The 14,882-nt window shown below is 45.2% G+C and overlaps 1 protein-coding gene across 1 annotated transcript in view; it reads right to left on the bottom strand.

Annotated features, from left to right (window-relative positions):
• LOC138662346 (caM kinase-like vesicle-associated protein) overlaps positions 1–14,882 on the bottom strand; it is a 161,231-nt gene that overhangs the window by 6,314 nt on the left and 140,035 nt on the right. Inside the window, exons 4-6 of the mRNA XM_069747855.1 lie at positions 12,475–12,549; positions 2,213–2,351; positions 678–798 (exon numbers count right to left, since the gene is read on the bottom strand). Of these exons, the coding sequence (XP_069603956.1) occupies positions 678–798; positions 2,213–2,351; positions 12,475–12,549 (335 nt within the window). The remainder of the gene's footprint in view (positions 1–677; positions 799–2,212; positions 2,352–12,474; positions 12,550–14,882) is intronic.

Here is a 14,882-nt window from a genome sequence, read left to right as displayed (position 1 = left end):
AGCAGTGTTTATATATATTATACACAGTCACAAGAGGTCAGTCGACCGGCACTGAAAGAGCTCTCCTTCACTTAGACCCCAATAATTTCTCCTTGGAGACCAGACGAAGTAAGCTTCTTCTGAAGACGGGGAGGTGCATGCACTAGGAGCAGCTGAATCACCAATACATGAAGAAATGAATGAAAGCAGCACTCACCCGTTATCTTCAATGATAATATAGTCCTTTATTGACCGTGGCTCAACATTCCCAGCTAGGGACAAGGCAGGCTACGACATGAGGAGGGAGCAGTGAGGGAGGGTGCAGAGACGAGACAGACGACGGCCGTTTCGCGAACAATCGCTTCAACGGGTCTCACTCATTGAAGATAACGGGTGAGTGCTGCTTTCATTCATTTCTTCATGTATTGGTTATATATATTATATATTAAAGATATTTGAGATCATAGATGCAGACACAAACACATTGTTCATCTTGAGCCTCCTGGTTCATTAATACATTATATGTCTCTTGGGGTCTATGGAAATTGGGTGATAACTAGAGTTGAGAGAATTTGCTCGGAAACCTGATCAAATTCGCTCAACTCTAAGTGATAACCTCTAAGAGATAAGTTTTTTTTACATACCATTATAACCCCTGTTGACATTATGACATCTTCTGCCAGATTCTTGATCCTTACCTAAATACTCTGGGGTTCCACATGGTTCTGTAATTTCTCCGCTCTCGAAACATGAAAGGTAAAAGTCTCGCAGGACGACCTTGGAGTGATTATTGTGATTGTAATACATTAAATTCTCCAGCTGGGGGAAACAGAGACACATATTAGGGTCCGCCAGCTTCATGCGCCCCTCCCTTCTGTACTTTTTAACCTCTTTACCCTGGAGACTTAAGCTGCATTTATCTCCGTGATGCTTTTTTTCTAGAACAGTCAAGACATAAGTACAATGAAATCATTTAAAAAAAGTACTTCTTATTCCGAATTATGTTTTCCTTATAAATATGCTCCAATTTTACCATCACATTATGAGACTGAACCATAATGAGCTGCTGCTGAGAAGAAAAAAAATAAAGTTGTTTTACAACTAAATATATTTATCACAGGATAGGTGATAGATGTTTAACCCCTTTGCTCCCAAGAACGTCCTCTGTCCACGTGTGACCACTGCTCTGTTCTCTTCGTGGAGGTAAGAACGATGGTCGCATACGACCACTGCGTTTACACAAGGACTCATACATTTATCATCTATCCTGTGCCTAGGGAATACATGCATTTAGCTAGAAAACACCTTTAGGGTATGTACACACGTCAGGATTTCTTGCAGAAATATTCCTGACAAAAACCAGACATTTCTGCCAGAATTCCGCATGCGTTTTTACCGCGTTTTTGATGCGTTTTTTTGTGCGTTTTTTATGCGTTTCTTCCCAAATGCATAGAATTGCGGGGAAAACGCAGAAAATCCGAAAAAATAATGAACATGCTCATTTTTTTACCACGATGCATTTTGTTCGCGGAAAAAAACGCGTCCATGTGCACAAAACATGCAGAATGCATTCTAAATGATAGAATGCATAATGTATGCGTTTTTAATGAGTTTTTATAGCGTTTTTAGCACAAAAAAAAGCAAAAAAACCTGAACGTATGCACATAGCCTTAGAGGGGTTTCCTCTTCAAGCAACCAATCTCCTATCTTTAGTATGCCTCGTGAACAATTACTAGACACAAGTGGTCTGGCAGAGTGCCGCTGTGTGCGCTAAGACTCGTACACATATTCGTGCCATCCAACGACCCTTGCCCGTGGCATGCACAGATCTCCTGCAATGATAGTAGTTGCCCTTACAGCAGTAAGATGATCACAGATAGGCTCCGCAGACCTGCTGCACAATCCACCAGTATAAGGTCTCATACAGAAGCCGATCAATTAACTCGCAGAGCATTGTTTGACTGTCTCTTTGCCAGGTCTTGGCTCGTCATTAACCTAGCTCAGCTATCAATCACTAATGAAAACCAGGAAAAGAAGGACCACTTAACCCAGCGCCAAAAAAATCATGGATGTAATCAATATACATTTCCACAGATACCAGAGTAAAATCATTTAACCCTATTGAATGCTGCAGGAATTAGCAGCTCCCCTATTTGACCCATATTGAATTGAGGTCGTCGATGTTTGTAGCACCCATACGTCTATCACGGCAAAGTGTTGACTGACACTATACCTTTAGGTTTCGATGGATGATGTGGAGGTTGTGCAGATAGGCTACGGCCTCCAGAACCTGGCGGATCACATTACTGGCATCTTTCTCAGAGTAATAGCCTTGCTCCAGGATCCAGTCAAATACATCTCCTCCCGTGGCCCTGTGAGAGAACGTGCGTTACCATAAGACGCCGAGAAGAAGATCTGTCCACTCCAATCACCGCAAAAATGTGAAGTGTAACTCTGCCTGTCATAATACACTCAGTAATACACACTTAGGGATTGTCACAGCAAAAAACGCTTCCCAGCTATTTTCTCTACAGAATTTACAGTAAAATACATAGATATTATAGTCATTAGAAGGAAAGTATAAAAAATGAAGAAAAAAAAGCTACACTCCATTTGCCACCTCTAGAGAAGAGTAAGGGATGGAGGATTGTAAAAATGCTCACCTCACAGAAGTGTGCAAATATCACCGATGTATAATAACTTGTGCAAATGATAAGCTTGGCTCCTCAGAACAGTTGGGAGTTAATGCATTCCTCTCAAATAATTGCAAATTTGGCCCCATCCTCTCCAGTCATTGCACGTATGTCTCTGTCCTCTCCAGTCATTGCACATGTGGCGCTGTCCTCTCCATTCATTGCACACGTGGCCCCTTCCTCAGCAGTCACTATGTGCGCAGTCCTTCTCCCTGCATTTACTACAGACACGGCTCATCCCATGCAGTTGCTAGCCACGCGGCTCATCCCCTTCGGTTCACAACAGACGTGGTTCATCACCTGCAGTCACTATGCATGCGGCCCAACTAATGTGGTCACTATGAGCCTTGCCTGTCGCTTCTGGTCATTACACATGCTGCCTGCCTCCTGCATTTGATACTCATGCAGCCAGTCCCCTGCAGTTTGCGCACACGTGGTCCGTCCCCTGCAGTTTGTAAGCATGTGGCCCATCCCATGCAGTTCATATGCACATGACCTGTCCCCTGCAGTTCATATGCATGTGGCCTGTCCCCTGCAGTTCGTACGGATGCATCCCGTATCCTGCAATTTATATGCTAGAGGTACGTTCTGTTATGACTGCCAGAGCACACTTACTTGGGTAACGTACAAACCAGGAAGACAAATACCTGAACCGGACAGTTCCCTGTTTAGACTAAGAAACGCCCATCTTTGACCCTGGTCTGTCCCTGCCTGACTATGGAGGTTCGCCCCCACTCTACAGCAGCACTCCCTGAATATTCTTAGCAGCTCCTAGGATCACTAGAGTAGCAGTTCTACAAGGAAAAAAAGTAATCACACATAAAGCAACTGCAACCAACACAAACTACAGCAAATTGAATGAATCCAACAAAGTCTGTCACCAGCAGGAAACACTAGTAGGGGAAGGTATTTAAAGCTGCACCAGAAAGGTGATAGGACAGACAAACAAAGTAAATGAAAAACACCTGTTTCCCAATACCGACAAAGATGACAGAACTAAAACACCCAAAGAAAAGGTGTATCAGTTTTGGTTCAGCAAAGAGACTACCACAGAATACACAATCAAGGGTTCAAATCCAGAGGAGGGGCCACTGAACCCACCAAGATCCACAACTGCTGACTTTGTACATAGAACTCCTTCACTAGGTGATCGGCATGTAGGTCTTTAGCATCCACCTGGGAGTTATCCTCCGAACCGAAACACGTCCACTTAACATGAAACTGAAGCCCGCCATCTGACACATCTGGAATTCAAGACACGTTGTACCTCATACTCCTTGTCCTCTTCAAAGTCTACTTCAATACTGTCTTGAGGACCAACCATTCCTTCAAACTTTTTAAGAAGTGAAACATGGAAGGAATTATTAATCATCCATGCAATTGGGAGTTGGCACTTAACCATCACCGGATTAATGATCTTAATTATGTTATACGGTCCAACAAATTTAGGAGCAAATTTTCCGAATGAAACTTTAAGACAGAGATTTTTAGCGGATAACCAGACAATATCTCCCACCTTATAGAAAGGAAGATAGGAGCCCTCCTATGTCTGCAGTAGTCGGTTCTCTTGGTCTGATCACAAGTTATCAAAAAACCTCTTCAAACCTCTCTCTAAACCTTAACCAAATGAGAAGACTATTTTTCCTCCTCTGGAACCGCAGACTGCAAACCATAAAAATCTCTGAAAACTGAGTGCGAACTCAGCCAGGGAAAGAAAATCCATCCAAAAGCTAGCCACAAACTGAACCCCTTCATTGAAAATAATGTTCTTATAAATAGCATTTAGTCTAACGACGTGGGAGATAAACGAAGTAGCTAAACTTTTAGGCGTAGGAAATTTTGGCAGAGGAACCACATGAGCCATCTTTCTTAAACAGTCAACCATCACCCCCATGACAGTATTATCACCTGAATTAGGCAAATCCATGACAAAATCCATAGACAAGTTGATCCAGGGTCGAGACCGAACACATTAGGCAAAAGAAACCCTGCCGGGGCCTGGTTTGAGGCTTTAGATCTGATGCAAATCCTGCACTTACGGACATACTCATCCACATCTTTTCGAGCACTCTGCCAGTAAAAGGATCTGGAAACACCTCTCCAGATGGCAGAGGAACCAGCATGTCCAGCCAACACCATGTCATGTACTTTATTAAGAAGATCAGTGAGAAGCGAGGATACGAGGATAGCACAAAAAATTTGCTGGGTGGCAAGTCCTCCGGTCCCCCATCTTGAGCCTCCATAATGCAGTGTCTGAGATTGATACCCAAAGCACCGAATACCACCCATTCACTAACAATTCTCACTGGAGTTTTGTCCCTAAACTCTGGAACAAAGTTCAGTGAAAAGGCATCCACCTTAACATTCTTAGTACCAGAGAGATATGTCACAAGGAAATCAAACTGCAGCAAAAAGAGAGCCTATTTGACCTGTCTAGTTTTCAGGGACTTAGCAGACTCAACATACAATACATTTTTGTGATCAGTAAAGACCGTTACTCTATGCCTAGCCCTTGCCAACCAATATTTCCATTCTTTGAAAGCTCTCTTAACTGCCAAGAGTTACCAATTTCCTACATCATAGTTGGGCTCTGCTTGTGAGAATTTCCTCGAAAAAAGAGCACAAAGATGAAAGTAACCGGCTTTCTTCTGTGAAAGAACAGCACCCAACCCTACAGAAGAGGCATCTACCTCAACCACAAAAGGCAAATCAACATCAGGTTGACTGAAGACCGAAACTTTTGAAAATATAACGAGAGCAGCAAAAACATAAACAGCCTCAGAAGATCAAGAGGTAATGTCAGCATCTTTCTTAGTCATATCAGTAAGAAGTTTAACTATGTATGAAGAGGTTTTAATGAACTTATCATAATAATTAGCGATAGCTAAGAACCTCTGTAAAGCTTTAAGGTTAGCAAGTTACACCTAATCAAAGACATCCTGTACTTTGATGGAATCCATTTGAAAATCTTCAGCAGAAATCAGATGGCCCAAAAAACTGAACAAATGATTGTCACGAAGAACCTGAAGCACCTGTCAAACATGCTCCCGATGCTCCTCACTAGAACCAGAGTAGATCAAAATATTATCCAAATATATCATCACAAATCTACCCACCAAAGAGGAAAACATGTAATTTATGAAGTTCTGAAATACAGCAGAAGCATTGGTCAAACCTAATTGCATCACCAAATTCTCAGTGATCCTCAGGGGTATTGAAAGCAGTCTTACACTCATCACCTAGGTGAAAACGTATAAGGTTATACGCCCATCTCTGATCCAGTTTAGAAAACCACTTGTCCCCGGCTAGTTGATTAAACAGATCAGGAATCAGGAGAGCAGAGCACAGCGCTGGAGGACAGACAGCTGTAGGTAAGTATGTAGCGTTTGTTTTTTTTACTTTTAGGATGGTAACCAGGGTAAACATCGGGTTACTAAGCGCGGCCCTGCGCTTAGTTACCCGATGTTTACCCTGGTTACCAGTGAAGACATCGCTGGATCGGTGTCACACACGCCGATCCAGCGATGTCCACGGGAGATCCAGCGACGAAATAAAGTTCTGGACTTTATTCAGCGACCAACGATCTCCCAGCAGGGGCCTGATCGTTGGTCGCTGTCACACATAACGATTTCATTAACGATATCGTTGCTACGTCACAAAAAGCAACGATATCGTTAACAATATCGTTATGTGTGAAGGTACCTTAAGAGGTAACGGGTATGGGTTACTTACTGTAATCTTATTAATCTCTCTAAAATACAAACATGGATGCAAACCTCCTTTTTTTCTTAACAAAGAAAAATCCCACGGTGACTAGTGAGGTGGAAGGCCTTATGTGACCCTTGGAAAGACTTTTGAATATACTCTTTTAAGGCATCCCTTTCCGGAAGAGAGAGATTAAACAGACAAGATTTATGCAATTTGACCCCCTAAATTTGATAGCACAATCATATGACCTATGTGAGGGAACAAATTCACAGAAAAAATATCCTGAAAATACTGAACAAAAGCAGGAAGAAGAGATCTCATGGATGCCAGAGATTTAGACAAACAACTGGAAAAACAAAAATTCCCCGAAGACTTAACCTCACGACTCTCCCTATAGATGGAAGGATTAAGGTTTCACCAACCAGGGCATACCCAACACAACTTTAGTTACGATACGATATGATGTCGATCGCTGCAGCGTCGCTGCTTGGTCGCTGGAGAGCTGTCACACAGACAGCTCTCCAGCGACCAACGATCCCGAAGTCCCCGGTAACCAGGGTAAACATCGGGTTACTAAGCGCAGGGCCGCGCTTAGTAACCCGATGTTTACCCTGGTTACCGTTGTAAATGTAAAAAAAAAAAACACTACATACTTACATTCCCGGTGTCTGGTCATGTCCCTCGCCGTCAGCTTCCCGCACTGACTGAGCGCCGGCTGTAAAGTACAGCGGTGACGTCACCTCTGTGCTGTACTTTACGGCTGGCCGGCGCTCACATTTACATTTACAACGGTAACCAGGGTAAACATCGGGTTACTAAGCGCGGCCCTGCGCTTAGTAACCCGATATTTACCCTGGTTACCAGTGAAGACATCGCTGAATCGGCGTCACACACGCCGATTCAGCGATGTCAGCGGGAGAGCCAGTGACAAAATAAAGTGCTGGACTTTCCCCAGCGACCAACGATCTCACAGCAGGGGCCTGATCGTTGGTTGCTGTCACACATAACGATTTCGTTAACGATATCGTTGCTACATCACAAAAAGCATCGATATCGTTAACGATATCGTTATGTGTGACGGTACCTTAACACTCCCACCCTTATGCACACATTCTCAACCTTAGAAGTAACATGACTTTGGTTAAGGGGAGAATTATCAATTGCTGATAATTGAGCAGGATGACCGAGAGTTGACACTGTGCACCCACACCCGATGGCAAAATCACTGTCAATGTGATCTAAGGCATAACCTGAATCAACAAATGCAGAGGTAACTATAACTAAAGATTTAGTAACTAAACATACTTGTAGAAGATAACCAGTAGTATACAGTGCATGAGAGATAATTTCAAACTGTTAGGATCAGTGTCCTTACATCTTAAAGGTAACCTGTCACCAGTTTAGGCCGATACGAGTTTTGTCAACGTCTTTCAGGAGTGATATAAAGCATTCTATAATGCTGCATACCTGTCCCCAACCTGAATTTAGAAGTACTGAAAAAAAACTTTTATTATACTCACCTGTGAGGTGTTCCAGTCCGAGGGGTGTCGCTCTTTTTGGTCCGGCGCCTCCCATCTTCTTGCGATGCCGTCCTCCTGCTTGCTTCATGTGGATGACGCGGCCCTGTATCATCCACATAGTCAGCATAGCGCTCCTGCGCAGACGTACTTATCTGCCCTGTTGAGAGCAGAGCAAAGTCCTGTAGGGCGCAGGCGCTGGGCCTCTGTGACATTTCCTGATGCCTACACCCTGCAGGACTTTGCTTTGCCCTCAACAGGGCAGATAAGTACGTCTGCACAAGAGCGCAATTCCAGGAAGCCTGTGTGGATACTGCATGGTTGTGTCATCTACATAAAGCAAGAAGGAGGACAGCGATGGGAAGCGCTGGACCAAGAAGAGCGACAACCCTCGGACCAGACCGCATGGCAGGTAAGTATAATAAAAATTATTTTTCAGTTCTAGGTCGAGTTGGGTGCAGATATACAGCAATATAGAATGCTGTATCTCAGCCCTGAAAGGCAGTGGCCGTAACTCGTATCGGCCAAACCTGATTACAGGTTCACTTTAATGTGTTTTTTTATATCCTCTTTACCGAGAGAGAGAGAGATTTTCCCGGACTTGAAAATTCCCTCCGGGCATGCTCAGAAGGGAAAAACTGGATCCGTCACTGGATTCCTGTGTGTGACGGTCAGCGACGGATCCTGCGCCCATAGGCATCCATTGGAGCCGACGAAGGGCAGCGCAGGATGCGTCGCTGATCAATTTTCCGACGTGCACAAAAAACGTTACAATGAACGTTTTCTCTGCATGACGGACCGCTATTTTACGACGGATCCAGTGCACGATGGATGAAACGGATGGCCATCCGTCACAATCCGTCGCTAACACAAGTCTATGGGAAAATGCAGGATCCTGCAAATTTTTTTTGCAGCATCCTGCATTCTCAAAAATAGACGAATTGTGACGGATCTGAAAAGACGGAAGTGTGAAAGAGGCCTCACATACAATTCCCTCCTTGGACTCCCTGCAGGCCCCAATTTACATGGATTCACCTGCCTCAATAGAATGAGAGGGAGAAGACACAGAAACCGTATCAAATGTGTCCTTATCTCTAAGACTTTGGTCCAGGCACACCGCCAGAGACAAGGCCTCATCCAGGGACAGTGGAGAAGATCTATAACCCAGTTTATCACATAATTTACTACAGAGACCCTCTCAGAATTGACTGCGGAGAGCTGGGTCAATCCAGGAGGTCTCCACTGCCCAGCGTCTGAACTGAGAGCAGTAATCCTCCACTTTACGATTTCCCTGAATGAACCTACAGATCATTGATTCAGCAACCTCAATCTTATCTGGGTCGTCACAAATGAGCCCCAGAGCAGAGAAAAAAAGAGTCAACAGAGGAAAACAATGGTTAATCCTCAAGCAAAGAAAATGCCCAAGCCTGAGGATCTCCACGGAGTAACGACAATACCTAAGCGTTAACTTGATAGGATGGATACAAAAATACAATTCACATGAAGCAAAAAATGTGGAAAACTTAGTTCAGTCCCCATGGAAACAGTCCGGTAAATTTACCTTAGGCTCAGATGACTGATTAGGGTGGAGTAGAACCTACGGAAAATGCACGTTGTTGTTGCTGCTTGATGTCTGCCACTTCCAAAGAGAAAGTCTGCAATTGCACGGTCAGGACGTCCACTATGACTTCTTGGCACACAACAAATGAAGTGGGCTGGTGATAATGCTATGACCGTGTAACACCCCAGGAAACCGACTGTTACAGTGGTGTCGCTATTCTTTCGGGGAGGATGATGCCATGCCTGGAAGCGAGGAGGATCCCTTTAACAGGCAACACAATACATGCAACATGTTCTGACTCCAGGCCAGAAGGGAGAGCTCTAGACCCGGTTTCAGGGGAGCTTTCCCAGATATATATATTGTGGCTTGGAGCAGGAGTTAGGAAGTTGAGTCTGAAGAGGTAGACAGTTGGAAGAGAGAGGAGCTGGGGCCATTGTTGTGAATTCTGTGGCCAAGCTCCCTCCTGTGGTCGAGAGTGGTACTTCGGCTGGTTCTGTCTATGAGCTTCCTTTGGTGGATGAGAGTGGTACTGCGGCTTCTGAGTTTCCTTCCTCAGGTGATGAGGTTAAGTCGTTAGGTGCTGCTCTATTTAACTCCACCTGGTGCTTTGATCCTGGCCTCCAGTCAATGTTCTAGTATTGGTCTTGCTTCCTCCTGGATCGTTCCTGTGGCCTGTCTATCCTGCATAAGCTAAGTTTTGCTTGTGTTATTTTTTGCTTGCTATTTTTTCTGTCCAGCTTGCTTTATTGGTTTTTTCTTGCTTGCTGGAAGCTCTGAGACGCAGAGGGAGCACCTCCGTACCGTTAGTCGGTGCGGAGGGTCTTTTTGCCCCTCTGCGTGGTTGTTTGTAGGTTTTTGTGTTGACCGCAAAGCTATCTTTCCTATCCTCGGTCTATTCAGTAAGTCGGGCCTCACTTTGCTAAATCTATTTCATCTCTGTGTTTGTATTTTCATCTTACTCACAGTCATTATATGTGGGGGGCTGCCTTTTCCTTTGGGGAATTTCTCTGAGGCAAGGTAGGCTTATTTTTCTATCTTCAGGGCTAGTTAGTTTCTCAGGCTGTGCCGAGTTGCATAGGGAGCGTTAGGCGCAATCCACGGCTACCTCTAGTGTGGTGTGTTAGGATTAGGGATTGTGGTCAGCAGAGTTTCCACGTCTCAGAGCTCGTCCTTTGTTTTTGGTAATTGTCAGGTCACTTTGCGTGCTCTGAACTTCAATGTCCATTGTGGTTCTGAATTACCTGTTCATAACAGGCCATACAGCCATGTGGTGCTGCAGCTTCAGGTCAGAGAGGAGAAGCAGACAGCGTTGTATCTGTAACGTACCAGAGGGAATAAGCACAGGAGAATCAAGGAGCTGGAAGGGATCTGCGAGTGAGCTCCTTCTATGCTGAAGCGCAGGAACTGGGCATCGGGAGCCCGAGGCTGTGTGGAACTTTGTGTCCCATAGCAGAACCGGAGGGCAGAAGATTCTAGGTCGTCTGTCCGCACCCACACCCGAAAGTACAGCAACATACAGATCCCGGAGTCATCTGAGAGACACCTGTAAAAAGGCTTGCGTTGCTTACCATGCGGGTACTGTCTTAGGACAGGGAAAGAGAGGACCTTGTGTGGAACCTTAGGCAGCAAGGGACTCGCCTTACAGCGCTAGAAGAAAGGCTTACAACCTCACCTGGAAAGGGGGATCCATAATCGCTTCCAGGCCAACCGGACCTCGCCAACACCTGTTGCCGGTACCCAGGACTGTGGCGGTGAATCACCAGTAAATGGGTAAAGAGACCTCAACCTTGTGTCATCCGATTATTTCTGGCACCACACTATCTCTGCCAAATACACCGGGAGCCCTGGGACCCAGCTTCACCTGTGGGAAGCCGTACCATCCTTGCTGCAGAGCCATCACTCCCCAGAGGACCCCTTTAAGCAGCGTCGGTCACCCTTGACTGATTACCACAGGTGGTGTCACAAACATTCTTATTTCTAATAACCCCTTTAAAGACCTTCCCTTTGGTCGCCCAGGGCCACGGACCTGATCACTGCCACCATGACCACCCCTTTAATGATGACCGGACCCGGTACCGAGTAACCCCTAGGCCCTGGCGGGCGCTCCAACGGCAGATTCACATGGGTAGCGTATAAATCAGGAAGACAAACACCTGAACCTGACAGGTTTGTACGCATGTGGTCCGTCCCCTGCAGTTCGTATGCACGTGGCCCATCCCCTGCAGTTCATACGCACGTGGTCCATCTCCTGCAGTTTGTATGCATGTGGCCCGTCTCCTGCAGTTTGTACGCATGTGGCCCGTCTCCTGGAGTTTGTATGCACGTGACCCATCTCCTGCACTTTGTACGCATGTGGCCCGTCTCCTGCACTTTGTATGCATGTGACCCGTCTTCTGCAGTTTGTATACACGTGGCCCGTCTCCTGCAGTTTGTACGCACGTGGCCCGTCTCCTGTAGTTTGTACGCACTTGGCCCGTCTCCTGCAGTTTTTACGCACGTGGTCTGTCCCCTGCAGTTCATATACACGTGGCCTGTCCCCTGCAGTTCGTACACTTCACTCATCCCCCACAGTTTGTACGCACATGGCCCATCTCCTGCAGTTTGTATGCACGTGGCCAGTCTCCTGCAGTTTCTGTGCATGCAGCTCGTCTCCTGCAGTTTGTAAGTACATGGCCCAGCTCCTGCAGTTTGTACACACGTGTCCCGTCTCCTGCAGTTTGTACGCACGTGGCCCATCTCCTGCAGTTTGTAAGCACGTGGCCCGTCCCCTGCAGTTCGTACACACGTGGCCTGTCTCCTGCAGTTCATACACTTCGCCTGTCTCTTGCAGTTTGTCGCATGTGTCCCGTCCCCCGCAGTTCGTATGCATGTGGCTCGTCCCCTGCAGTTCATATGCACGTGGCCCATCCCCTGCAGTTTGTACACAGGTAGCCCGTCCCCCCCACAGTCGATATGTACACATGCACTCCGGTCACTGCACTGTGTACAGCCCCTATATAGCAAACATGAAACTTACAATTCTTGAATGATGTAAAATTCTTTCTTGGTTTCAAAAGTATCGATCAGCTGCAGGATGTTTGGATGATTCACCCTAAGGAGAGGAAGAGAAGATAAGACATGAAACATGGCAGCGGAGGTGGTGCACACAATGTGGGCTCTCTCTAGGCTTCCCATCGTCTCCTCTTCTTAATACACCATTTATCATTGGTCCCTGGCATGGGGCTCTCCTGCTTTCTAGAAACGACAACCCCCCGGGGCAGTGTAGGCAGTTGTACTTCTGCATCTGATGAACCGCCATCACATGGAGACGACCACCATATACATTAAACTCTGCATTAGAGAGATTAGATCAGTGTAAGATTTACAGGAGCAGCTGTTATGGGGGATAAATCTCTCATTACCGGATAAAGAATGAGACCTGCTGCCCCTTAATGAAAATACATATACGGGGACATAGAGGTTATACAGTTTTATCCTGCAGTGAAAACTCTTTCCTGTTACTCTCTGAACCTACAAGAAATGTTTAGTACCTTTGTCCCAATTCATCTGCTGAGCTCCACTAACAACTAAACTTCACTTCTAAATGTTAACCTCCCCTATGTTATATCTGCTGAAATGGGAAGAATGGATACCCAGCCCGTCTATGAATCCTATATGGATATGATAGATGCTGGGAGATTATAGCTGCAAACATCTGTCAGATGTTCTCCTTTATGTAACGGGTCAACCATTTATTTAATATGTCCATCATGTAATACTTTACATCCGCTGCAGCAAGGAAAATAAAGGCCCGGCTCCGGCAGCTGGTCTTCCGGGATGATGATCACTTACTTTAAATACTTTGTCTATTTTAGTCCCATCATCTAATTTAAGTTATGTAATTTTTTTTTCTCCGCTCGCACTCAAAGCTAAATTCAGCGTTCTTTTTTAAAAAAGGGAACCTGTTGCTACACTAACTATAGAAAACATAGGCCTTGAGTCACCAAAATTAGATTTTTTTTTTTACACTAGTCTTGAAGCGTGTGCTGAGATAAAAAGCTCCAAACTTATTAAGAGGGTGGCGCATCTTTATTAATTTAGTGCATCATTCAGCGGCCATGTCTCGCCTCAAGAAACGCGCCCGGGGTAGGTCATTTCTAATGTAACTTACACCTCCTTTGTGGTGTAAATCTTTTTAATAAATTGTTCAGCCTGTAGGAAAAAAAAAAATCATAGAAGAAACAATGCCCCCCCCTCCCCCCCCCCCCCCCGATTCATCATGTGCGGATTTTTTTAAGCCACTTTTCTTTTATGTATTCTGCTATTCCTTGCTGTTTTTTGTGCAAAATTCTTTAAAATCAAACATGTGGTTCATGATTTAAAAATAAAATAAAAAAAGTTTTTTTATCTTTGCTTTATCCTTTTTTGGGGGGACTTTTTAGCACACAAATAAGTCTTAACGTTTTGTCCAAAGAAATGGAATATATAAATGACTTGAGGGGTGGTGACTGGAGTACATTTGCGAGAAATTTTGAAAAGTTGCAAATGACAAATCACATGAAAACTTCTTGAAACCCTGAAGCTTGCTCACAGTAGTGAACTGAAGAAAAAAAATTAAAAACACAGGAGAATAAATATGAAATGGGCTTAAAAAAACAGACCTTATACACCATGTTCCAAATTATTGCGCAAACGACATTTTTCTTGGATTTCCTAAATGGTCGGTGCAAATGACAGTCAGTCTAATAAATGTCATCACCCATTAAAAGTACACATCAAATTTTATTGAAGAAACCTCCCAATGATGACCGTATAATCTCCAAAATGAATAAGACCTCAAAATGCACTTTTCCCAATTATTAGGTGGAGCGCCCCCAGACACAGGGCCACAAGTCACTCGGTACCGGTCCCTTCTCCTTCGGTTCTGCGGTTGTCACGGTGGCTGGACCCGGTCGTGACCCTTCTAAGGGGCGTCCAATAAAGTTGGTAGTACAGTCTGTCAGGGGTTCGTGACGCCACCTGTGGTGTTCGGTCAGGGTGACCGACGCTGCTGTGGGGTCCGCTGGGGTGATGGAATGGCAGCTGGATGGTGTACCTTCCCACAGGTGAAGTATATCCCCAGGGCTTCCCAGTAAGGTAGATGGTGATGGTGTGAGGTGCAGGCAATAACGAGGACACAAGGTTGCAGTCTCTTTACCTTTTTACTGAAGGCTTCAATATACTCAGTCCAGAGCACGTTCAACCGGGCTATCAGAAACCGGCCGGTCCGATGGGCACATCCAGAGTTTCCCTCGCAGATGGAAATCGTTGCCTACCAATAGCGCCTGTGTGTTGTAGTCCTACCTTGCGGAGCATTCGGAATAGTCCTCACAACTGCTGTTCTCCTTCGTTCGTTCTCTACAGCTTTCTCTCTCTCTCTCGTTCTTTGGTTCCAGATGTTGCTAG

This window comes from Ranitomeya imitator, chromosome 2 (genome assembly GCF_032444005.1).
Source record: "Ranitomeya imitator isolate aRanImi1 chromosome 2, aRanImi1.pri, whole genome shotgun sequence".
NCBI classification, from domain to species: Eukaryota; Metazoa; Chordata; class Amphibia; order Anura; family Dendrobatidae; genus Ranitomeya; species Ranitomeya imitator.
The sequence above is the reverse complement of the archived record's forward strand: the minus strand, read 5'-3'. Positions and strand labels throughout refer to the sequence as shown.